Genomic DNA, 26,579 nt, shown 5'->3' with positions numbered 1-26,579 from the left:
CTTGAGAAGGTGGTGGTGAGCTAACTTCTTAACCGCTCCAGTCCATGTGGTGTAGGTACACCCTCAGTGCTGTTAGGGAGGGAGTTCCAGGATTTTGACCCAGCGACAGTGAAGGAACGGCGATATATTTCTAAGTCGGGATGGTGAGTGGCTTGGAGGGAAACTTCCAGGTGGCGGTGTTCCCATCTATCTGCTGCCCTTGTCCTTCTAGATGGTCGTGGTCATGGGTTTGGAAGGTGCTGCCTAAGGAGCCTTGGTGAGTTTCTGCAGTGCATCTTTTAGATGGTACACACTTCTGCCAGTGTGTGACGGTGGCGGAGACACTCAATATTGAAGGTGGTGGATAGGATGCTGATCATGCAGGTGGCTTTGTCCTGGATGGTATTGAACTTCTTAAGTGTTGGAGCCACAGCCATAATTTTGATCTACAAGGTAGTCGAGGATTATGGGTGACAGGCAGGAAAGTGGAATTAAACCCATGATCAGATCAACCATGATCTTACTGAATAACAAACAGGCTCAAGGGGCCAAATGGCCTACTCCTGCTCCTATTTCTTAAGTTCTTGCTTTCTAATGCAGGCAAGTGGAGAGTATTCCTTCACACTCCTAACTTGTGCCTTATAGATAGCAGGCTTTGGGGAGTCAGGAGGTGAGTTACTTGCTAAAGAATTCCTAACCTCTGACCTGCTCTTGTAGCCACAGTATTTATATGGCTGTTCAGTTCAGTTTCTAGTCAGTGGTAACCCCCAGGATGCTGATAGTGGGGGATTCAGCAATAGTAATGCCAATGAATGGCATGGGGAGATGGTTAGATTCTCTCTTGTTGGAGATGGTCATTGCCTGGCATTTGAGTGGTGTGAATGTTACTTACCACTTAACAGTTCAAGCCTAATGTTGTCCAGGTCTTACTGCATTTGGACATGGACTGCTTCAATGTCTGAGGAGTCATGAATGGTGCTGAACATTGTGCAATCATCAGTGAACGTCTCCACCTTATGATGGAAGGAAGGTCATTGATACAGCAGCTGAAGATGGTTGGGCCTAGAACACTGTCCCTTGTAAGTTCAGTTCATTGTGACTAAAATCTCTCCAAAACCATAGCTTTTTTGTTGGGGCAATGTCTGCTATTACTAAACAGCCTAACTACCGTTGGTAAGTGTTTTTCACTTTTCCTCACAGTGTTCCCAAATACTGATGATGTTTTGCTGTGAGCTGTTTCAGACATTGACTGGTTTCTCTCCTTCACCCGCCCAGAGGGCCTTTCTTTCCTGAGTAGAGCTGTTAGCCCTAGGCAGATTCATCCTCTCCAATTTGTATTAAGACCATAAGACCATAAGACATAGGAGTAGAAATTAGGCCATTCGGCCCATCGAGTCTGCTCCGCCATTCAATCATGGCTGATAAGTTTCTCAATCCCATTCTCCCGCCTTCTCCCCGTAACCTTTGATCCCCTTACCAATCAAGAACCTATCTATCTCGGTCTTAAATACACTCAATGACCTGGCCTCCATAGCCTTCTGTGGCAATGAATTCCATAGATTCACCACTTTCTGGCTAAAGAAGTTTCTCCTCATCTCTATTCTAAAAGGTCTTCCCTTTACTCTGAGGCTGTGCCCTCGGGTCCTAGTCTCTCCTACTAATGGAAACTTCTTCCCCACGTCCACTCTATCCAGGCCTTTCAGTATTCTGTAAGTTTCAATCAGATCCCCCCTCATCCTTCTAAACTTCATCGAGTATAGACACAGAGTCCTCAAACGTTCCTCATATGTTAAGCCTTTCATTCCTGGGATCATTCTCGTGAACATCCTCTGGACCCTCTCCAGGGCCAGCACATCCTTCCTGAGATATGGGGCCCAAAATTGCTCACAATATTCTAAATGTGGTCTGACCAGAGCCTTATAAAGCCTCAGCAGCACATCCCTGCTTTTATATTCTAGTCCTCTCGAAATAAAGGCCAACATTGCATTTGCCTTCCTAACTACCGTGTCAACCTGCAAGTTAACCTTAAGAGAATCCTGGACTAGGACTCCCAAGTCCCTTTGCACTCCAGATTTCTGAATTCTCTCCCCATTTAGAAAATAGTCTATGCCTCTATTCTTCCTACCAAAGTGCATGACCTCACACTTCCCCACATTGTATTCCATCTGCCACTTCTTTGCCCATTCTCCTAACCTGTCCAAATCCTTCTGCAGCCTCCCTGCCTCCTCAATACTACCTGTCCCTCCACCTATCTTTGTATCATCTGCAAACTTAGCCAGGATGCCCTCAGTTCCTTCATCTAGATCATTAATGTATAAAGTGAAAAGTTGTGGTCCCAACACTGACCCCTGCGGAACTCCACGATTCACCGGCCACCATCCTGAGAAGGACCCCCTTATCCCCACTCTCTGCCTCCTGCCAGACAGCCAATCTTTTATCCATGCTAGTACCTTGCCTCTAACACCATGGGCTCTTATCTTACTGAGCAGCCTCCTGTGCGGCACCTTGTCAAAGGCCTTCTGGAAGTCCAAGTAGATAACATCCATTGGCTCTCCTTTGTCTAACCTACTCGTTACCTCCTCAAAGAATTCTAACAGATTTGTCAGGCATGACCTCCCCTTGATGAAACCATGCTGACTTTGCCCGATTTTACCATGCACTTCCAAGTATTCTGAAATCTCATCCTTAGTAATGGACTCTAAAATCTTACCAACGACCGAGGTCAGGCTAACCGGCCTGTAATTTCCCGTCTTTTGCCTCACTCCCTTCTTAAGCAGGGGGGTTACATTAGTGATTTTCCAGTCCTCTGGGACCCTCCCTGACTCGAGTGATTCCTGAAAGATCACCACTAACGCCTCCACTATCTCTTCAGCTATCTCCTTCAGATCTCTGGGGTTTAATCCATCTGGTCCAGGTGATTTATCCACCTTCAGACCTTTCAGTTTTCCTAGCACCTTCTCCTTGGTAATGGCCACCATACTCACCTCTGCCCACTGACTCTCTTGAACTTTGGGGATGTCATTCGTGTCTTCCGCTGTGAAGACTGACGCAAAGTACCTATTCAGTTCCTCCGCCATTTCTTTGTCCCTCACTACTACTTCTCCAGAGTCATTTTCCAGCGGCCCAATGTCCACTTTTGCCTCTCTCTTACCCTTTGTATATCTAAAAAAACTCTTGCAATCTTCTTTTATATTACTGGCTAGTTTACCCTCATATTTAATCTTCTTCCTCCTTATTTCTTTTTTAGTTGTCCTCTGTTGGTCTTTGTAGGCTTCCCAATCCCCTGGTTTCCCACTGCTCTACACCGCATTGTATGCTTTCTCTTTAGCTTTTATGCTGTCCCGGACTTCCCTTGTCAGCCATGGTTGCCTCGTCCTCCCTTTAGTATGCTTCTTCTTCCTAGGGATGAATTTTTGCTGTGTCTCCCAAATTACTCCCAGAAACTCCTGCTATTGCTGTTCCACTGTCTTTCCTGCTAGGCTCATCTCCCAGCCAATTCTGGCCAGCTCCTCCCTCATGCCTCTGTAGTTGCCTTTATTCAACTGTAATATTGTTACATCTGATTCCAGCTTTTTCCCCTCAAATTGCAGGGTAAATTCTATCATATTATGGTCACTTCCTCCTAAGGGTTCCTTCATCTTAAACTCCCTTATCAAATCTGCCTCATTACACATCACTAAATCTAGAATTGCCTGTTCCCTAGTGGGCTCCACCACAAGCTGCTCCAAAAAGCCAACTCGTAGACATTCCACAAATTCCTTTTCTTGGGATCCACTACCAACCTGATTTTCCCAGTCTACCTGCATATTGAAATCCCCCATGATCACTGTAACCTTGCCTTTCTTACACACCTTTTCTATCTCCTGGTGTATCTTGTGCCCCACATCCTGACTACTGTTCGGAGGCTTGTACATAACTCCCATTATGTTTTTTTTACCTTTGCAGTTTCTCAACTCTACCCACACAGATTCTACATCATCTGACCCTACATCATTTCTTGCTATCGATTTAATTTCATTTCTTACTAACAAAGCAACCCCAACCCCTCTGCCAACCTGCCTATCTTTTCGATAGGATGTATATCCTTGGATATTTAGCTCCCAGTCCTGATCCCCTTGCAGCCATGTCTCCGTAATGCCCACCACATCATACCTGCCAATTTCAATCTGCGCCACAAGCTCATTTACCTTATCTCGTATACTGCGTGCATTCAGATACAACACCTTCAGTCCTGTATTTCCCGTCCCCTTTCTCATTGTCGTCCCTTTATCTGATGTGCTTGAAGTTAGATTCCTAGCCCTTTCCAAACACTCTGTCCTATTTTGTGTTCTGGAGACTTTAATAGCCTCTCCTGGGCTCTCCTTTCTTTTCAGTTTTTTCATAATTTTCCATGAAGTTGAATCCACCCCCCCCACACGCTAACCTGCTGCTTTGTTTCCCATTAGTCATACTTCTTGGAGTTTTACCTTTCCCTCCCCCCCAACTTTCTAGTTTAAAGTCCTGTTGACCACCCTATTTACCCTTTTCACTAGAACATTGGTCCCAGATCGGTTCAGGTGGAGACCGTCCCAACGGTACAGATCCCTCCTGTTCCAATACTGATGCCAGTGCCCCACGAAATGGAACCCCTCTTTCCCGCACCACTCCTTTTTATGATGCTTTTGAACTATTTTGATGTTTTGTTAAAGAGTTCAGTTGCTTTTTCTTTGAAACTCAGTCTCTTCACCATCTAGCATCAAATTTAACTGCTGGATATCCAAATATTCAATGGCTTTATTTGAAGAAAAAGAAAGACTTGTATTTGCATCAAATCTTTCAGGGCCTCAGTGCATCTCAAAATGCTTTCCAGGCACTGGATTTAATGCGTTGGTAAATTTCACTGTCCCAACACCTGCTAATTTGGTGAGAATAGACTAATTGATTGTGCTGTGCATTTATGAGTTATGCCAGGGCATTAAGAATCAAGCACATAGGGCAGAATTTTGCCCTCATTGGGCGGGCGCAGCAGGCGGGTATAGGAGCAGCCGTGAAACCGCCCACTGCCCGCAATTGGGCCCCCACATGGATTTCACGCTAGCTGGCCAATTAACGGCTGGCCAACGTGAAATCCATATCGGGGCCCAATTGCGGGCAGCGATCAGTTTTGCGACCGCTCCTAAGTACGGAACTATACGCATCTACACTTCAAGCCCCCTCAGGATCTTATATGTTTCCATAAGATCGCCTCTTATTCTTCTAAATTCCAATGAGTAGAGGCCCAACCTGCTTAATCTTTCCTTCATCCCAGGAATCGGCCAAGTCAACCTTCTCTGAACTGCTTCTAATGTAATTATACCCTTTCTTAAGTAAGGAGACCTAAATTGCACACGGTACTCGTGATGCAGTTTCACTAAGGCCTTGTACAGCTGTAACAATATTTCCCTACTTTTATACTCAATTCCCCTTGCAATAAACACCAACATTCTATTTGCCTTCCTAATCATTTGCTGTACCTACATACAAACTTTTTGTGATTCATGTACCAGGACACCCAGATCCCTCTGTACCACCGAGTTCTTCAATCTCTCTTCATTTAAATAATATGTTGCTTTTCTATTCTTCCTGCCAAGGTGGACAATTTCAGATTTTCCCACTTTGTACTCCATCTGCCAATTGATATAGATTGTAAATAGTTGAGGCCTCAGCACTGATTCCTCTGGAGCTCCACAGGTTACATGTTGCCAACCTGAAAATGACCCATTTATCCCTACTGTCCACTTCCTGTTACTAACAAATCCTCTATCCATGCTAATAGGTTACCCCCTACACCATGAGGTCTTATTTTCTGTTGCAACATTTGGGGAACCTTATCAAATGCCTTTTGGAAATCCAAGTACACCACATCTACAGGTTCCCCTTTATCCATTCTCAAAGATTTCCAATATATTGGTCAAACATGATTTCTCTTTTACAAAATCACGTTGACTCTGCCTGATGATTTTTTAAATGTCCTGTTATTACCTCCTTATTAATGGATTCTAATATTTTCCCAATGACAGATGTTATGCTAACTGGCCTCTAGTTTCCTGCCTCCTGTCTCCCTTCTTTCTTGAATTCTGTGGTTACAGAACCAAGACGCACAGATAGCGTTCAGATTCAGATCAATCATCATCTAATTGGATGATGGAACAGACTTGAGGGGCTGAATGGCTGACTGTTTCAATGTTCAACTCCATACTGTGCGCCTGGCTTACTCATCACTAGTGGCTAGTTTCAGATCCAGGCTTTATTAAGGTGTATACCCACCATGAGGTTAATTCCTTCTTTCCTGTGTGTATATTTGTTTCCCCTTCATTATTGCCTTCTGTTTTTAGTCTTTAACAGCTTTTGCCAAAACAGAAGGGGGTAAATGGTTGAGATTTCATATTGATGTTCTTCAAAGCATCCAAAAAAATGGTCATCTGATTGTGACACTTCCCTTTATTTGTTCCCATTTTCTCTTAATGAGCAGTTCTACAAGCTCACCACACCTTCCCTAATCTGCACCTTGCAATGAGCTGGCGCCAGAAGAGGTTGGTAAAAACAGCATATTTCCCACTTGTGTGTGCCTGAAATGTGCAGTTGCTATTCAGGTCTGATCTACATAGAGAATGGAAAAGCATGCAATAATGAACAAGGGAGCTTTAATGACATGGACATTCTGGTTGACTTGAACCTGTCTGACCTTAAGTTATTGTGTCTGGAAGAGTCAATCCTTTTACTCTGTGACAAATGGGCTAGTATGATCAAGGCATCTAGTTACCGTGACAGGACATCTATCTCCATTTTTATTACAGGGGATTTAAATTCTGTCATTTTTGCCCCTTGATTTTTGTAAGAACTTCAGACCAGAAGCAATGACCATAATGTGTTGCTAAAACCCTGTAACTTGGCAATTCCGCACGCACTGCTTCCAGATGGTCCATGAGTGAAAGTGTCCCATGTCTGTACATGGGAAAGACTGGTTTATGGAACAGTAGTAATCACCACTCCCTGCAGTCAGTTCATTGTGTTCATCTAACTAACAGGACTCCAGAAAGTCCTGCAGGAGGGTTCTGGCCCATGTAAGGGACAGCCACGATTCACATTGCTGGAGTGTTATCATTCTGAATCGGCTTCAAAAAGTAGAGGTCAGCACCAAATATGCCCTTGGGGAGGAAGTTGTTCCCTGATCCATCTGCAACAATCATTTGTACCTGTGTGCCTGTTCAAAGTTACAGTGTTAATCAGGTGACCACCCTTCCTGGACTGCTAACCTTCCAGGGATGCCTTGGAGTTTCCAGGAATAGAAGACCAGAACATTGCTATTAGCAAATCAGGAGGAAAATCATTGAACAAACTATTGCTTTTTTTAAAAATGCTGTTTGACCAATCATCAATAAAAATGGGTAATATAGCATCTGTCTCCATTCCAATCAGCTGTGAGAAGGCAGTGCACCAGAGGATGGGCCAATGATGGGAACGTGGGTTCAGGCAGTTTGAGGTGAGAGGTCGTGTGATGAAACTCAAGAATGCACCCAGCCAGAGTCGACAACCTTGAATCAACCCCATTGTGCCCCACCCCCCACCCAACCTCCCGAGGAAATTCCAAGAGTTGATCTTCAGTGTTTGAACCAAGTTCAGCAGGACATTACAATGATATGAATCATAACCATTCCTTACTCAGGGTTCCAGTGATATTAAGCCACTTCTGTGTCGACATTGATCTGAGCACAATTATTAAACGAAAGGCCTAATGGGCGAATGTCTGGCAGGGATGGGGCGCGGGAAGAGGTAATCAGGTTTATTTCTACCTTAACCTGTGTCTGTCTTAAAGTTGACTCCATATTTCTAATTTTCTGAACTTCTGTCTTACTAGTACATCACTGCTGCATTTTTGACCTTATAGGGTTCCAAAGAGTTGCTGAATAAACATCTGTACGACACAGTAAATCATTATAATCTGAACTGCTATGAGGTTAAGAAACGACAGAAGATTTTGATGGACCTTATGCAAACTCTGAAGATTGTTAAAAAGGAGACACAGTTTGGTGCAGGGGAGCGCAATGATCTTCAGGTATGCTTCCTTTTATGGTCTTAAACTTGCTCAGTTCATCCATCTTATTTATCAATGTGTCTTTAATGCTACACCAAAAATTACAAGTCAACATCACTGACAATATTACTTGTTGGGTGCAGAGAAATGTATGCCTCAGATAACTGCCAACACTCAAGGATTGCCCAGAAATTGAACACTAATCTCCACAATGCTTACTGTAATCAAAGCAATTGATTCCAAACAAAATTCTCTGAACGCTTTTGTTTACTGTTATAAAAATATTAGATATGGAAAATCATTGTGTAAAGAAGAGCTTGGTCACTTTCTGATTGGGGTAAGAATGTGAGGCACTGTGTGGATACGCAGGATGGTGACCAATGGCTGGAGTGTGAGCTCAGCTGGAGGTGGGAGTGATGTGATGAAACCGCCAGGAATATGGCCAAGTAGAGTTAGCAAGTCTAAGTGTCAGAGTTGTACTGGATCGTAAGTGAACAGAAAGCAGAGGGAAAAAAGACGAGGTAAAAGCATGGTTGAAGGAATGGGTAGCAGGAGGTATATGTAGGCAGGAAGGGTGTCAAGAAAGCTAAATTATGAAGGGAGAGAGTTACAGAGGGCAAGGGGGAGTAGGGAGTAACAGAGAACAGTTTCCATTGTGGAGGGAAAGGACAAGAACGTTTAGTGTTGGAGAAGCTGAGGGCAGGTGCAGGGTTAGAAAAGGGGAAGACCATTTAGGGTTCTGAAGGTGAGAATGAGAAGCTGAATGTCAATTGTCGGGATAACCTGGAAGTGAGTGGAGCTTGGCCTTGACAGCATTGTGGACCTGATTGTGCGTGAGGGCACTTGTAGTTCATGGGGAATAAAATTAGAGAGGCTAGCCAAGAGGGAATTGCAAAATTCCAGCTGTGAGTTAATAAACACATGATTTAATGTTTTGGTGGGAGAGCAGGAGAGGTCTGGGCTGTAGGTGCTCAATGTTTTTAGAGGTGAAAATAAGCAGTCTTAGTGACACCTTAGCTGAGCTTGTGGTTGTGCACTCCTGGAGTGGTCAAGATTGGAACCTTGGGGTGTAGTGGAGGTCACATAGCATTGCAAATGATTGTTGGCATAGCATCGGGAGACTGCAGTATCACGGAGGTGAGTTATGTAGAAGATGCTTAAGGGGATGAAATGGTTGACAGCATTGAAAGTGAAAAGTGTGAAAGGGGACAGTGAGCTACAGTCAGCGAGAACACCATTTTGTGATTAATCACAAAATGGGTCGCCAGCATGGATTCTGGGGCAGAAACCTGTCTGGAGAGTTTCAAACAGGGAATGCTGGGAAGGGTTGGAGGTGCTAAGAATTTGGAAAAAGAGTTGAGGTGGTAGTTGGAGACGATGTAAAGTAGTCAATTAGGTTTAAAACTAGTGTGCCTTCTGAAATGAGAAAAAGCATGTACAATTACATTATTTTTACTTCACAAACTAAATAATTCCAAATAATATTACGGCACAGGAGGGAGGCTGTTTGATCTATCTCAGCTGTGTTACTGCCTGCTCTTCAACTAGAGCTGCTCTACTCCAATCCCATTCTTTACCCTTTCCCTACACCATTAGATTTTCTTCATTTTAAATACTTAGCCAGTTCCCATCCAATTGATGTCATTGGCCCCACTAATCCATCATTCAGGGCTCTGCTGCCCATCCTGCAGAATTTTGCAGATCCAGGGTAAGGGCAATGAGTCACTGAGTCTCTGAGACCAACCTCACTCAGCCTGTGTCTCCTTGTGAACAAGCCTCACTCAGCCTGTGTCCCCTTGTGACTGACCTCACTCTGCCTGTGTCCCCTTGTGACTAAGTCTCACACAGTCTCTGTCCCCTTGTGACCGGGTCTCACTCAGTCTGTGCCCCCTTGTGACCGAGCTTCTACCTGTGTCCCCTTGTGACCAACCTCACTCAGCCTGTGTCCCCTTCTGACCGACCTCACTCTGCCTGTGTCCCCTTGTGACCGACCTCACTCTGCTTGTGTCCCCTTGTGACCGACCTCACTCTGCTTGTGTCTCCTTGTGACCGACCTCACTCAGCCTCTGTCCCCTTGTGACTAAGTCTCACTCAGTCTCTGTCCCCTTGTTACCGGGTCTCACTCAGTCTGTGCCCCCTTGTGACCGAGCTTCTACCTGTGTCCCCTTGTCACAGAATCACAGAATGTTAACAGCATAGAAGGAGGCCATTCGGCCCATCGTGTCTGCACCGGCTCTCCAAATGAGCATTATGACCTAGTGCCATTTCCCTGCCTTTTCCCTGTTCTCCTGCACATTGTTTCTATTCAAATAATCATCTCATGCCCTCTTGAATGCCTTGATTGAACCTGCCTCCACCACACTTCAGGCAGTGCATTCCAGGCCCAAACCATTCATTGTGTGAAAGAGTTTTTTCTCACGCCACATTTGCTTTTTTTGCAAATTACTTTAAATCTGTGCCTTCTTGTTCTTGATCCTTTTACGAACGGTAACAGCTTCTCCCGATCTACTCTGCCCAACCCCCTCATGATTTTGAACATCTCTATCAAATCTCCTCTCAACCTTCTTCTCTCCAAGGAGAACAGTCCTAACCTCTCCAATCTATCCTCATAGCTGAAGTTTCTCATCTCTGGAACCATTCTTGTAAACATCTTCTGCACTCTCTCCAATGTGTTCACATCCTTCCTATAATGTAGTGCCCAGAACTGTACACAATACTCCAGCTGAGGTCTAACGAGTGTCTTATAAAAATTAGGCATAATATCCCTGCTTTTGTACTCTATGCCCCTATTAATAAAGCCTGGAATACCAAATGCTTTATTAACTGCTCTCTCCACCTGTCCTGCCACCTCCAATGATCTGTGCACATATACACCCAGGTCTTTCTGCTCCTGCATTCCCATCAAAATTTTACCCCTTATTTTATATTGTCTATGTTCTTCCTGCCAAAATGCATCACCTCACACTTCTCCGCATTGAACTTCATCTGCCACCTATCTGTCCACTCCACCAACTTGTCCATGTCTTTTGAAGTTCTACACTGTTCTTGAAGCTTACAGCTTCAATTGAGCTTTGTATCATCTGCAAACTTTGAAATTGCCCCCTGCACACCAAGATCTAGATCATTAGTATATATCAGGAAAAGCAAGGGTCCCAACACCGACCCCTGGGGAACTCCACTACAAACCTTCCTCCAGCCCAAAAAATATCCATTGACCATTACTCTCTGCTTCCTATTTTTCAGCCAATTTTGTATCCACGTTGCTACTGTCCCTTTTATTCCATGAGTCATAACTTTTCACACAAGTCTATCATGTGACACTGTATCAAATGCCTTTTGAAAGTCATGTACACCACATCGCAGCATTACCCTCATTGACCTTTTCTGGTACCTCTTCAAAAAACTCCAGCAAGTTAGTTAAACATGATTTCTCCTTTAGAAATCCATGCTGGCTCTTCCTTATCAACCCATATTTTTCAATGTGACTACTAATTCTATCCCGAATAATTCTTTCTACAATCTTGCCCACCACTGAAGTTAAACTGACTGGTCTGTAATTGCTGGGCTTATCCTTACAACCTTTTTTTGAACAAAAGCATAATGTTTGCAATTCTCCAGTCCTCTGGCAGCTCCCCTAGGTCTAGGGAAGACTGAAAGATTATGGCCAGTGCCCCTGCAATTTCTACTCTCATTTCCTTCAATATCCTTGGATTCATCTCATCCAGTCCCGGTGCCTTGTCAACTTTAAGTACTGACAGTCTATTCAACACTTCCTCCTTGTCAATTTTGAACCCTTCTAGTTACAGAGTTTCCTCGTCTGTTACCATGGCCTGGGTAGCATCTACCTCCTTGGTAAAGATGGATGCAAAGTATTCATTTAATACCTCAGCCATGGCCCCTTCGTCCATGTGTAAATTCCACTTTAGGTCTCTAATCGGCCCTACTCCTCCTTTTACCACCTTTTCACTATTTATATGCCTATAGAAGACTTTGGGATTCCCCTTTATGTTGGATGCCAGTCTTTTCTCATAATCCCTCTTCGCTTCTCTAATATGCTTTTTCACCTCCCCTCTGAACCATCTGTATTCCTCTTGGTTCTCAATTGTATTTTCTATCTGACAACTGCCATGAGCACATGTTTTCTTTTTTATCTTAATTTCTATTTCCTTTTTCATCCAGGGAGCTCTGGATTTGTTTGCTCTACCTTTCTCTTTTGATGGAATATACCTTGACTGTGCCCAAACCAATTCTTTTTTGAAGGTAACCCATTGTTCAGCTACAGTTTTCCCTGTCAATCTTTCATTCCAGTCTATCTGGCCCAGCTCTGTTTTTGCCCTATTGAAGTCGGCTCTCATCCAATTAATTATTCTCACTCTGGATTGCCTATCTTCCTTTTCTATCATCATCCTAAAATATACAATACAATGATCACTGTCTCCTAAATGTTCCCCCACTGACACTTGACCCACTTGGCCCATTTCCAAGAACCAGGTCCAACAGTACATCTTTCCTTGTTGGATTGGACACATACTGCTGTAGAAAATTTTCCTGAACACAATCTAGAAACTTTTGCCCCTCTCCGTCCTTTACACTACCACTGTCCCAGTCTATATTCGGGTAATTAAAGTCCCCCGTTATAACTAGTCCAAAATGCTTTCATCTCTTTGTAATTTCCCTGCAGATTTGTTCTACATCTTTCCCACTAGTTGCCGGTCTATAGGTTACATCGAGCAATGTAATTGCACCCTTTTTGTTCCTTAGCTCTAGCCAAACTGATTCTGTCCTTGAACCCTCTGGGACATCCTCTTTCTCCAACACTGCACTGCTCTCGTTAACCAATACCACCACCCCTCCTCCTTTCCTTCCTTTCCTATCATTTTTGAGCATCTTGTACCCGGGAATATTTAACTCCCAGTTCTGCCCTTCCTTGAACCAGGTCTCCGTTATTGCCACAACATCACATCTCCACATCACCAAGGCTCCTTAGAGTGCACCTTCCAAACCCACGACGACTACCATCTAGAAGGACAAAGGCTGCAGATGGGAACACCGCCACCTACGAGTTCCCCTCCAAGTCACTCACCATCCTGACTTGGAAATATGTTGCCGTTCCTTCACTGTCACTGGGTCAAAATCCTGGAACTCCCTCCCTAACAGCACTGTGGGTGTACCTACACCACATGGACTGCTGCGGCTCAAGAAAGCTGCTCAAAACCACCTTCTCAAGGGCAACGAGGGATGGGCAATAAATGCTGGCCCAGCCAGCAACATCCACATCCCATGAATGAATAGAAAAAAAATCTGCACCTGTAACTCCCCAATCTTATTTACTAAACTCTGTGCATTCACATACATGCAAAGTAACCCTGATTTAGATTTTATTACTTTCTCCCTCATCCTGACTCCCCCAATAACTCACTATTCTTTATTCTAGTGTTATCTATCTCCCCCAGAATTTTGTGCACCCAGGTATTCTTCTCTAATGTTTTCTCTTGGCTCCCACAACCCTGCTGAGTTAATTTAAAGCCCTCCCAACAGCACTAGCAAAATGCCCCGCAAGGAATTCAGTCTCAGTTCTGTTCAGGTGCAACCTGTCCGGCTTGTACAGGTGCCATCTCCCCCAGAGCCTGTCCCAGTGTCCCAGGAATCTAAAGCCCTCCCTCCTGCACCATCTTTCCAGCCAGACATTCATCTGCCTTATCCTCCTATTTCTGCACTCACTGGCACATGATACTGGGAGAATTCCGAAGATTACTACATTTAAAGTCCTTCTTGCTAAATATTCTACCTAGCTCCCTAAATTCTGATTGCAGGAACACAGCCCCCTTCCTACCCAAGACATTGGTACCAATGTGGACCACGACCTCTGGCCGTTCACCCTCCCCCAGGAGAATGTCCTGCAGCCATTCTGTCACATCCTTGACCCTGGCACCATCCTGGACAAAAACAGAATTACCTGGAAAAACTCAGCAGGTCTGGCAGCATCGGTAGAGAAGAAAAGAGTTGACATTTCGAGTCCTCATGACCCTTCAACAGAACTGAGTAATATTAGGAGAGGGGAAATATAAGCTGGTTTAAGGTGGTGGGGGGTGGGGGTGGGGGGGGGGGGGGGTGGTTTTAGGGACAAGCAAGCAGTGATAGGAGCAGATAATCAAAATATGTCACATACAAAAGAACAAAGAGGTGTTGAAGGTGGTGATATTATCTAAATGAATGTGCTAATTAAGAATGGATGGCAGGACACTCAAGGTACAACTCTAGTGGAGAGACCAAGCGTAAACTGGGTGACCGCTTTGCAGAACACCTGTGGTCTGTCCGCAAGAAAGACCCAAACCTCCCTGTTGCTTGCCATTTTAACACTCCACCCTGCTCTCTTGCCCACATGTCTGTCCTTGGCTTGCTGCATTGTTCCAGACGCAAACTGGAAGAACAACACCTCATCTTCCGACTAGGCACTTTACAGCCTTCCGGACTGAATATTGAATTCAACAACTTTAGATCTTGAACTTCCTCCTCCATCCCCACTCCCTTTCCGTTTCTTCCCCCTTCCTTTTGTTTTTTCCAATAATTTATATAGATTTTTCTTTTCCCACCTATTTCCATTATTTTTAAATCTATACCTTTTATGCCCTGTTAGTCTTTCCACCCCACCCCCACTAGAGCTGTACCTTGAGTGTCCTGCCATCCATTCTTAATTAGCACATTCGTTTAGATAATATCACCACCTTCAACACCTCTTTGTTCTTTTGTCTGTGACATCTTTTGATTATCTGCTCCTATCACTGCTCGCTTGTCCCTACAACCACACCGCCTCCCCCCCACCCCCCATTTCTCTCCCCCTGCACCCCCCCCCCCCCCCACCACCTTTAAACCAGCTTATATTTCCCCTCTCCTAATATTACTCAGTTCTGTTGAAGTGTCATGAGGACTCGAAACGTCAACTCTTTTCTTCTCCGCCGATGCTGCCAGACCTGCTTCTTTTTTCCAGGTAATTCTATTTTTGTTTTGGATTTCCAGCATCCGCAGTTTTTTGTTTTTATATCATCCTGGAGTCACAACTACAGCCACAGAAACACCTGTCTGCTCCCCTAACCAATGAATCCCCTATCACTATTGCTCTTTCTTTCTTTCTTCTTCTTCCCCTCCTGTACAGCCGCGTCGCTCGTGGTGCCACAAACTTGGTTCTGACTGCACTCATCTGAGGAACCAGTGCCCTCACCAGCTTCCAAAATGGAAAACCGATTTGTGAGCGGGACCCCAGGGGCCTCCTGCACTACCTACCAACTTCTCTTGGACAGCTTGGTGGTCACCTATTCCCTCTCTGTCTCCAGGCCCTTAAGCTGTGGTGTGACCACCTCTCTGAACATGCTATCCACGTAGCTCTCAGCCTCACGGATGCGACACAGTGACTCCAGCTGCTGCTCGAGATCTGAAACCCAGAGGTCAAGTTCCTGCAGCTGGCAGAATGTCCTGCACATGTGGTCATCTAGGACACCGGTAGCGTCCATGACTTCACACATATTACAGGACATGCACCCCACTCAACTGACTGCGCTGCCATGTCTTAACTCTACTTCCCTTACATTATTTTACTTTGGATTATTTATATTACTTTATTATATTGGCCCTAAATACCCCTTATTCCTTGTGCGTCTCAGTTAAATCCAAGTATAGAAACTTGTTTAAAAATGTTGCACTTTTCAAATTTACCCACCAATTCCTACTTACCAAGGCCGCTGCTCTTCTTTCTGAGGAAAGGTAGAAAAGGAAAGAAGCACCTCCTCCCTCCTCACCGCACTCCCTCAGTCACTTCTGATCTCGAAATCTCACTGCTTCTCGCTCTGTTTTTATAGCTCCTCTGCTCTCCTCAAGGTGCTGCTGACTGCCTGGCTCAGGGTCTTCTCACTCAGTCTGTGTCCCCTTGTGTCCGAGCTTCAACCTGTGTCTGCTTGTGACTGAGTGTCACTCAGCCTGTGTCTGCTTGTGACCGAGTGTCACTCAGCTGTATCCCATTGTGACCGAGTCTCACTCAATCTGTGTCCCCTTGCGTCTGAGTCTTACTCAATCTGTGTCCACTTGTGTCCGAACTTCAAACTGTGTCCCCTTGTGACCAAGTGTCACTCAGTCTGTGTCCCCTTGTGACTGATTCTCACTCAGTCTGTGTTCACTTGTGTCCGAGTCTTACTCAGTCTGTGTCCACTTCTGTCTGAGTTGCTACATGTCGCCTTGTGACCAAACCTCTGCCTGTGCCCCCTTGTGACCGAGTCTCACTCAACCTGTGTCTCTTTGTGGCCGAGTCTCATTTTGCCTGTGTCCCCTTGTGACCGATCCTCACTCTACCTGTGTCCCCTGGTGACCAAGTCTCACTCAGTTTGTGTCTCCTTGTGACTGAGTCTCACTCAATCTGTGTCCCCTTGTGACCAAGCCTGACTCAGCCTGTGTCCCCTTGTGACAGACCTCACTCTTCCCATGTCCTCTTGTGACTGAGCTTCTGCCTGTGTTCCCTTGTGACTAAGCCTCACTCAGCCTGTCCCCTTGTGACCGAGCCTCACTTAGTCTGTGTCTCCTTGTGACTGAGCATCACGCAGCCTTTGTCCCCTTGTGACCGAGCCTCCGCCTGTGTCCCCAGTGTCCACTTGTGACCGAACCTCACCCAGCCTGTGTCCCCTTGTGACCAAGCCTCACTCAGCCTGTATCCCCTTGTGACCGACCTCACTGTTGCTGTGTCCCTTTGTGTCTGAGCTTCTGCCTGTTTCCCCTTCTAACTGAAGTTTTCTTCTGAGATTTTAAATAACTCAGCCTTTACCAACTGCTGTGTCATTAACACTCAGTCTCTGTCCGCTTGTATCTGAGCCTCACTCAGTCTATGTCCGTTTGTGACCGAGCCTCAGTCACTGTGTCCCCTTGTGAATGAGCCTCACTCAGTGTCCCCTTGTTACCAAAACTCACTCAGTCTGTGTCCTCTTGTGACTGAGCCTCTGCCTGTGTCCCCTTGTGACCGAGCCTCATTCTGCCTGTGTCTCCTTTTTACCGAGTCTCACTCAGTCTGTGTCCCCTTGTGACTGAGCCTCATTTGGCCTGTGTTGCCTTGTGACCAAGTCTCATTTAGTATGTGTCCCCTTGTGACCAAGTCTCACTCAGCCTGTAATAAAAACAGAAAATGCTGGAAAAACTCTGCAGGTCTGACAGCATCTGTGGAGAGAGAAACAGAGTGAATGTTTTGAGTCTGTATGGCATTCAGTCTGTATGCCCTTGTGACCGAGCCTTACTCAGCCTGTGTCCGCTTGTGACCAAGCCTCACTCAACCTGTGTCCACTTGTGACCAAGCCTCACTCAGCCTGTGTCCCTTTGTGACCAATCCTCACTCAGCCTGTGTCCTCTTGTGACCGAGTCTCACTCCGTCCGTGTCCCCTTGTGTCCGAGCTTCTCCCTGTGTCCACTTGTTACCGAGCCTCACTCGGTCTGTCTCCCCTTGTGATTGAGTCTTACTCTGCCTGTGTCCCCTTGTGACCTAGTCCTACTCAGCCTGTATCCCCTTGTGACTGACCTCAATGTGCCTGTGTTGCCTTGTGACTCAGCTTCTGCCTGTTTCCCCTTATGACCGAACCTCACTCTGTCGTTTCCCCTTATGAGTGAGGCTATACCTGTGTCCCATGGTGACCGAGCATCCCTCTACCTGGGTCCCCTTGTGACTGACCTCACTGTGCCTGTGTCCCCTTGTGACTGAGCCTCACTCAGTCTGTGTCCCCTTGTGAACGAGCCTCATTCAGTCTGTGTCCCTTATGACTGAGTCTCACTCAGTCTGTAATAAAAACAGAAAATGCTGGTAAAACTCTGCAGGTCTGACAGCATCTGTGGAGAGAGAAACAGAGTTAACGTTTCGAATCTGTATGGCACTCAGTCTGTGTCCCCTTGTGACCAAGCCTCACTCAGCCTGTGTCCCCTTGTGACCAAGCCTCACTCAGCCTGTGTCCCCTTGTGACCAAACCTCACACTGCATGTTTCCCCTTGTGACCAAGTCTCAATCAGCCTGTGTCCCCTTGTGACCAAGTCTCACTCAGCCTGTGTCCCTTGTGACCAAGCCTCACGCTGCATGTTTCCCCTTGTGACCGAACCTCACGCTGCCTGTTTCCCCTTGTGACCGAACCTCACGCTGCCTATTTCCCCTTGTGACCGAACCTCACGCTGCCTGTGTCCCCTTGTGACTGACCTCACGCTGCTTGTGTCCCCTTGTGACTGAGCCTCGCTCAGTCTGTGTCCTCTTGTGACCGAGCATCACTCAGTCCGTGTCCCCTTGTGACCGAGCCTCACTCGGTCCGTGTCCCCTTGTGAATGAATCTCACTCAGTCCATTTCTCCTTGTGACTGACCCTCGCTCAGTTTGGGTTCCGCCAGGGCCACTCCTGACCTCACTACAGCCTTAGTTCAAACATGGACAAAAGAGCTGAACTCCCGAGGTGAGGTGAGAGTCACTGCCCTTGCCATCAAGGCAGCATTTGACCGAGTGTGGCATCAGGAGCCCAAGCAAAACTGGAGTCAATGGGAATCAGGGGGAAAACTCTCCGCTGTTTGGAGTCATTCCTAGCATAAAGGAAGATGGTTGAGGTTGTTGGAGGTCAGTCATCTCAGCTCCAGGACGTCACTGCAGGAGTTCCTCTGGGTAATGTCCTCAGCCCAACCATCTTCAGCTGCTACATCAATAACCTTCCTTCCATCATAAGGTCAGCAGTGGGGATGTTCATTGATGATTGCACAATTTTCAGCTCCTTTTGCGATTCCTCAGATACTGAAGCGGTCCATGTCCAAATACAGCAAGACCTGGACAATATCGAGGCTTGGGCTGGCAAGTAATATTCGCACCACACAAGTGCCAGGCAATGACCATCTCTGACAAGAGAGAATCCAACCATCGCCCCTTGATGTTCAATGGCATTACCATCACTGAATCCCCCACTATCAACATCCTGGTGGTTACCATCGAACAGAAACCGAACTGGACTATCCATATACATACTGTGGCTACAAGAGCAGGTCAAATACTAGGAATTCTTTGATGAGTAACTCAGCTCCTGACTCCCCAAAACCTGTCCACCATCTACAAGGCATAAGTCAGGAGTGTGATGGAATATTCCCCACCTGCCTGGATGAGTGCAGCTCCCACAACACTCAAGAAGCTTGACACTGTCCAAGACAAAGCAGCCCACTTGATTGGCACCACATCCACAAATGTTCACCCCCTCCACCACCGACACACAGTGGCAGCAGTGCGTACCATCTACAAGATGTACTGCAGGAATTCACCATGGCTCCTTCGACAGCAGCTTCCAAACTCATGACCACTACCATCTAGAAGGACAAGAGCAACAGATAGATGGGAACACCACAACCTGGAAGTTCCCCTCCAAGTCATTCACCATCCTGACGTGGAAATATATTGCCATTCCCTCACTGTCACTAGGTCAAAATCCTGGAACTCCCTCCCTAACAGCACTGAGGGTGTACCTACAGCAGATGGACTGCAGCAGTTCAAGAAGGCAGCTCACCACCATCTTCTCATGGGCAGCTGGGATGGGCAATAAATGCTGGCCCAGCCAGTGAAGCCCACATCCCGTGAATGAATAATTTTTTAAAAAGTCTGTGTCCCCTTATGACCAAGCCACACTATGCCTGCATCCTCTTGTGACTCAGCCTCATTCAGTCTGTCAATAATCCTGCACTATTTATCTCTTGAGCATTTGTAAGATTGAAAGCCTCTTGTAGCTCCTCCTTTAGCCTTCAGGCCAGTGGGAAACTCCCAATTTTTTGATTGTTCATGTCTGTAAGCTATTGTGCCTGTCATCTTTCTAATGAATCTTCACTGTCCCCAACAGTGAAGCATAATTAGGAGCATAAGAATAATTGATTTAGCCTCAGCCTGTTCTGTTGTGTAGAGAGATGATGACTGATCTGTATCTTAACTCCATCCACGCACCTTGGTTTGCAAGAATTATTCGGAATTCTGATTGGCAGAGTGATCAACGGAGTGACCAAATCTGTCGGTCTTCCCAGCTGGTACCTGGGAGACTCCCTTGCAGACATTTCAAGACACCGTTCTTTTTACCATTCCCATTGATCCTTGTTCTCACATGAACACTGTACAAGAAGCACTAAAAATCTGTTTGTTTATTTATAGATAATTCGTCAGATTGAAAATAAAATAGAGAAGATGGATACCAAAATCAAGGTTGCAAAACAGATTTATCAGATGTATCAGAACATCCTGGAGTGTCTGCAGAGGGTGAGTAAATCACAGTGTGGACTGGGATTCTCACAAATTCCCAATGTGTCAGCTGCAGCCTCGAAGACACAGCCTTCCTTTTCAATGTACTGTAACACTGGGTGGCTGAAACTTATGCTGATTCCACTCAACCTGAGGAAAAACAAAAAAAACATTGTTCCAAACTCTGTCCCTCCAATCCTCATCACTGTCTTGACCAATACTGGCGGGGGCGGACTGTCACTGTATAACACTGGGGTACAGTACTTGTGTGGACAGATCTGTCGCTGTATAAAACAAAAACAGAAACAAAAATAGCTGGAAAAACGCAGCAGGTCTGACAGCATCTGCGGAGAGGAAGACAGAGTTAACGTTTCGAGTCCGTATGACTCTTCATCAGAACTCATTCTGATGAAGAGTCATACGGACTCGAAACGTTAACTCTGTCTTCCTCTTCACAGATGCTGTCAAACCTGTTGAGTTTTTCCAGCTATTTTTGTTTTTGTTTTTGTTTCAGATTTCCAGCATCCACAGTATTTTGCTTTTATCTTGTCACTGTATAACACGGGTACAGTACTGATGGGGACAGGTCTGTGACTGTATAACACTGGGCTCGGCACTGGTGGTACAGTACTGATGGGGACAAAACAAAAACAAAAAATAGCTGGAAAAACTCAGCAGGTCTGGCAGCATCTGCGGAGAGGAACACAGTTAATGTTTCGAGTCCGAATGACCCTTCAACAGAACTAAGTAAAAATAGAAGAGAGGTGAAATATAAGCTGGTTTAAGGGGGGGTGGGACAAGTAGAGCTGGATAGAGGGCCAGTGATAGGTGGAGATAACCAAAAGATGTCACAGACAAAAGGACAAAGAGGTGTTGAAGGTGGTGATATTATCGAAGGAATGTGCTAATTAAGGGTAGAAAGCAGGACAAGCAAGGTACAGATAGCCCTAGTCGGGGTGGGGTGGGGTGAAGGAATCGAAAAAGGCTAAAAGGCAGAGATAAAACAATGGCTGGAAATACATTTAAAAATAATGGAAATAAGTGGGAAAAGAAAAATCTATATAAATTATTGGGAAAAAAAGGGGGGGATCGGAAAGGGGGTGGGGATGGAGGAGAGAGTTCATGATCTAAAATTATTGAACTCAATATTCAGTCCGGAAGGCTGTAAAGTGTCTAGTCAGAAGATGAGGTGCTGTTCCTCCAGTTTGCGTTGAGCTTCAATGGAACAATGCAGCAGGCCAAGGAAGGACATGTGGGCATGAGAGCAGGGTGGAGTGTTGAAATGGCAAGCGACAGGGAGGTCTGGGTAATGCTTGCGGACAGACCGATGTTCTGCAAAGCGGTCACCCAGTCTGCATTTGGTCTCTCCAATGTAGAGGAAACCACATTGGGAGCAACGAATGCAGTAGCCTAAATTGAGGGAAGTGCAAGTGAAATGCTGCTTCACTTGAAAGGAGTGTTTGGGCACTTGGATGGTGAGGAGAGGGTAAGTAAAGGGGCAGGTGTTGCACCTTCTGCGGTTGCATGGGAAGGTGCCGTGGGAGGGGGTTGAGGTGTAGGGGATGATGGAGGAGTGGACCAGGGTGTCCCGGAGGGAACGATCCCTGCGGAATGCCACCGGTGGGGGTGAAGGGAAGATGTGTTTGGTGGTGGCATCATGCTGGAGTTGGCGGAAATGGCGGAGAATGATCCTTTGAATGTGGAGGCTGGTGGGGTGATAAGTGAGGACAAAGGGGACCCTATCATGTTTCTGGGAGGGAGAGGAAGGTGTGAGGGCGGATGCGCGGGAGATGGGCCGGACACGGTTGAGGGCCCTGTCAACCACCGTGGGTGGAAAACCTCGGTTAAGGAAGAAGGAAGACATGTCAGAGGAACTGTTTTTGAAAGTGGCATCATCAGAACAGATGCGACGGAGGCGAAGGAACTGAGAGAATGGGATGGAGTCCTTACAGGAAGCAGGGTGTGAGGAGCTGTAATCGAGGTAGTTGTGGGAGTCGGTAGGCTTGTAATGGATATTGGTGGACAGTCTATCACCAGAAATTGAGACAGAGAGGTCAAGGAAGGGAAGGGAAGTGTCAGAGATGGACCATGTGAAAATGATGGAGGGGTGGAAATTGGAAGCAAAATTAATAAATTTTTCCAGGTCCAGACGAGAGCATGAAGCAGTTCTGTCACTGTATAGCACTGCAGTAGAGTACTAGTGGGGACAGATCTATCACTCTATAACGCTGGGGAACAGTACTGTGTACAAGCCTGTCACTCTATAACGCTGGAATACAGCACAATTGGGGACTGTACTGGTACAAAAAGTCCAATACTGGACAAAATGTACGGGTGGGGACAGGTCTGTTTCTGTATAACACTGGGGTACATTACCAGGTACAGGTCTGTCACTCTATAACACTGGAATACATCGCTGATGGGGACAGGTCTGTTGGGGACAGGTCTTTCATTGTATCTGTCACTCTATAACACCTGGGTACAGTCGTGTGTACAGATCTATCACTCTATAATGCTGGAATTTAGCACTAGTGGGGACTGGTCTGTCACTGTACAACATTGGGGTACAGTACTGGTGGGGACCGATCTGTCACTGTATAAAACTGGGCCACAGCACTGTTGGGGGCAGGTCTGCCACTGTATACCACTGGTGAGAGTTCTGTCACTGTATAACACTGGGGTACAGTACTGATGTGGACAGGTCTATTGCTGTATAAGACTTGGCTACATTTCTGGTGAGGACAGCTCTATCACTATATAACACTGGGGTACATTACTGGTGGGGCCAGGTCTGTCACTGTATAACACTGGGGTACAGTAATTGTGGGACAGGCCCCTCAATGTATAACACTGGGGTACAACACTGGTGGAGTCAGGTATGTCACTGTATAACACTGGGTAACAGTACTTGTGGGGGAAGGTCTGTCTCTGTATAACACTGGGGCAGAGTACTTGTGGGTACATACATGTCACTCTATAATACCTGGGTACAGTTCTGTGTACAGGTCTGTCACTTTATAATGCTGGAATACAGAACTGGTGGGGGCATGTCTGTCCCTGTAAAACGCCTGGATACAGCCGTGGTGGGGACAGGTCTATCACTGTAGAACATTGGGCTACAGTACTGATGGGAACAGGTCTGTCACTGTATAACACTGGGGTACAGGACTGGTGGGGACAGTTCTGTCACTGTATAACACTGCAGTGCAGTATTAGTGGGGACAGATCTGTCACTCTATAATGCTGGGGTACAGTACTGTGTACTGGTTTGTCACTCTATATTGCTGGAATACAGCACTATTGGAAACTGTACAAAAAGTCCAGTACTGGACAAAAAGTCTGGTGGGGTCAGGTCTGTTTCTGTATAACACTGGGGTACATTACCGGGTACAGGTCTGTCACTCTATAACACTGGAATACATCACTGATAGGGACAGGTCTGTTGGGGGCAAGTCTTTCATTGTATTGGTCACTCTATAACACCTGGGTACAGTACCATGTACAGGTCTGTCACTCTATAATGCTGGAATACAGCACTGGTGGGGACAGGTCGGTCACTGTATAACACTGGGGTAAAGTAATGGCGGGGGTCGATCTGTCACTGTATAAAACTGGGCCGCAGCACTGTTGGGGGCAGGTCTGCCACTGTATACCACTGGTGAGAGTTCTGTCACTGTATAACACTGGGGTACAGTACCAGTGTGGACAGGTCTGTTGCTGTATAAGACTTGGCTACATTTCTGGTGAGGACAGCTCTATCACTATATAACACTGGGGTACATTACTGGTGGGGCCAGTTCTGTCACTGTATAACACTGGGGTACAGTACTGGCTGGTGTGGACAGGTTATTGCTGTATAACACTGTGATACATTACCGGGTACAGGTCTGTCACTGTATAAAGCTGGGATACAGCACTTGTGTGGACAGGTCTGTCACTGTAGAACACTCGGGTACAGCACTGGTGGGGACAGGTCTGTCACTATATAACACTGGGGTACAGTACTGGGTATAGGTCTGTCACTGTATAACACCGGTGTACAGTTCTGTTGGGGACAGATCTGTGACTGTATAACACAGCGGTACAGTGCTAGTGGGGACTGGTCTGTCTCTGTATAACACTGGGGTACATTACCGGGTACAGGTCTGTCAGTGTATAACACTGAGGTACAGTACTGTTGGGGACAGGTCTGTCACTGTATAACACTGGGGTACAATACTGGTGAGAATAGGTCTGACACTGTATAACAGTGGGGTACAGGACTGATGGGGACAGGTCTGACACTGTTTAACACTGGGGTACAGTACTGGTGGGGACAGGTATGTCTCTGTATAACACTGAGGTACATTACCGGGTACAAGTCTGTGACTCTATAATGCTGGAATACAGCACTTATGTGGACAAGTCTGTCTCTGTATAACACCTGGGTACAGCACTGTGTCCAGGTCTGTCACTTTATAACGCTGGAATACAGCACTGGTGAGGACTGGTCTGTCACTGTAAAACGCCTGGGTTCAGTTGTGGTGGGGAGAAGTCTATCACTGTAGAACACCGGGGTACAGGACTGATGGGGACAGTTCTGTCACTGTATAACATTTCAGTGCAGTACTAATGGGGACAGATCTGTCACTCTATAACACTGGAATACAGCACTAGTGGGGACTGGTCTGTCACTGTATAACGCAGGGGTACAGTACTGGTGGGGACCGATCTGTCACTATATAAAACTGGGCCACAGCACTGTTGGGGGCAGGTCTGCCACTGAAGAACACTGGTGAAATTTCTGTCACTGTGTAACACTGGGGTACAGTACCGGTGTGGACAGGTCTGTCGCTGAACATGACTGGGCTACATTTCTGGTGAGGACAGCTCTATCACTGTATAAAACTGGGTGTCGCGGAAAATGGAGTGAACACTCAGACCCAGGAGGTTTGTCTCGGAAGCCTTTATTGAATCGTGATATCATGGAGAGCCCAGCAGCATACAACAGAGCTAGCCAGCACTCTGAGGAAGCATCAGAGTACACACATAGTTATAGTAAAAGCGTGCGTAACAGAGGTCATGCAAATTACAAAAGCTGCTTGACCCTTAGTAATTAATAACATTGAAATTTTATCTTTGGCATGCATACAATTGTTCCGTCTTAGTTTATAATTATGCAAAAACCTTGAGTAGTTACACAAAACCTTGAGTAGCCCATCTGGTGACTAGTCATCTGGACAGACAACAGATAGCATGACTAGGCCCTGTCTCATGTGCTGATAACAGACATCCTAACTTTGTTTCAAGGACTCTTGGTAGTTTGTTTATGATACTTGTTTTTCTTCCTTCACAATAGCTGACAGCGCAGGTTTGTCTGCTACTGGTGCAAGGAGACTTCGTTGTAGTATTCCACTATGGTTTAACCACTTAACCCTTTGTTATCCTGTAGATGTATTTTATTCTCCCACACTGGGGTACATTATTGATGGGGACAGTTCTGTCACTGTATAACACTGGGGTACAGTAATTGTGGGACAGGACCCTCACTGTGTAACACTGGGATACATCACTGGTGGGGTCAGGTACGTCGCTGTATAACACTGTGTTACAGTACTTGTGGGGCAGGTCTGACACTGTATAACACTGGGGTACAGTACTGGCGGAGACAGGTCTGTCTCTGTATAACACTGGGGTACATTACCAGCTACAGGTCTGTCACTCTATAACACTGGAATACATCACTGGTGGGGATAGGTCTGTTGGGGACAGGTCTTTCATTGTATCTGTCACTCTATAACGCCTGGGTACAGTATTGTGTACAGGTCTGTCACTTTATAATGCTGGAATACAGCACTGGTGGGTACTGGTCTGTCACTGTATGACACTGGGATACAGCACCGGTGGGGACATGTCTGTCACTGTATAACATTGGGGTACAGCACTGATGGGGACAGGCCTGTCACTGTATGACACTGGGATACATTACTGTTGGGGACAGGTCTGTCATTGTATAACACTGGGGTACAGCACTGATGGGGACAGGCCTGTCACTGTATGACACTGGGGTACAGCACTGATGGGGACAGGCCTGTCACTGTATGACACTGGGATACATTACTGTTGGGGACAGGTCTGTCACTGTATAACACTGGGGTACAGTATTGTTGGGACAGGCCCATCACAGTATAACACTGGGTTACAGTACTGGTGGGGACAGGTCTGTCTCTGTATAACACTTGGGTACAGTATTGGGGATAGGTCTGTCACTCTATATCACTGGAGTACAGTACTGGTGGGGACAGGACTG

General features: G+C 46.2%; 1 protein-coding gene across 2 annotated transcripts in view; it reads left to right on the top strand.

The window, feature by feature from the left end:
* LOC144685692 (coiled-coil domain-containing protein 183-like) overlaps positions 1-26,579 on the top strand; it is a 122,489-nt gene that overhangs the window by 40,683 nt on the left and 55,227 nt on the right. For both annotated transcript variants that reach the window (XM_078550486.1, XM_078550487.1), the window contains exons 4-5: positions 7,886-8,053; positions 20,204-20,308. In XM_078550486.1, coding sequence (XP_078406612.1) covers positions 7,886-8,053; positions 20,204-20,308 — 273 coding nt within the window. The remainder of the gene's footprint in view (positions 1-7,885; positions 8,054-20,203; positions 20,309-26,579) is intronic.

Source organism: Cetorhinus maximus, chromosome 10 (assembly GCF_964194155.1).
Source record: "Cetorhinus maximus chromosome 10, sCetMax3.hap1.1, whole genome shotgun sequence".
NCBI classification, from domain to species: Eukaryota; Metazoa; Chordata; class Chondrichthyes; order Lamniformes; family Cetorhinidae; genus Cetorhinus; species Cetorhinus maximus.
Note: the sequence above shows the minus strand (reverse complement) of the source record. Positions and strands in the feature narration are given on the sequence as shown.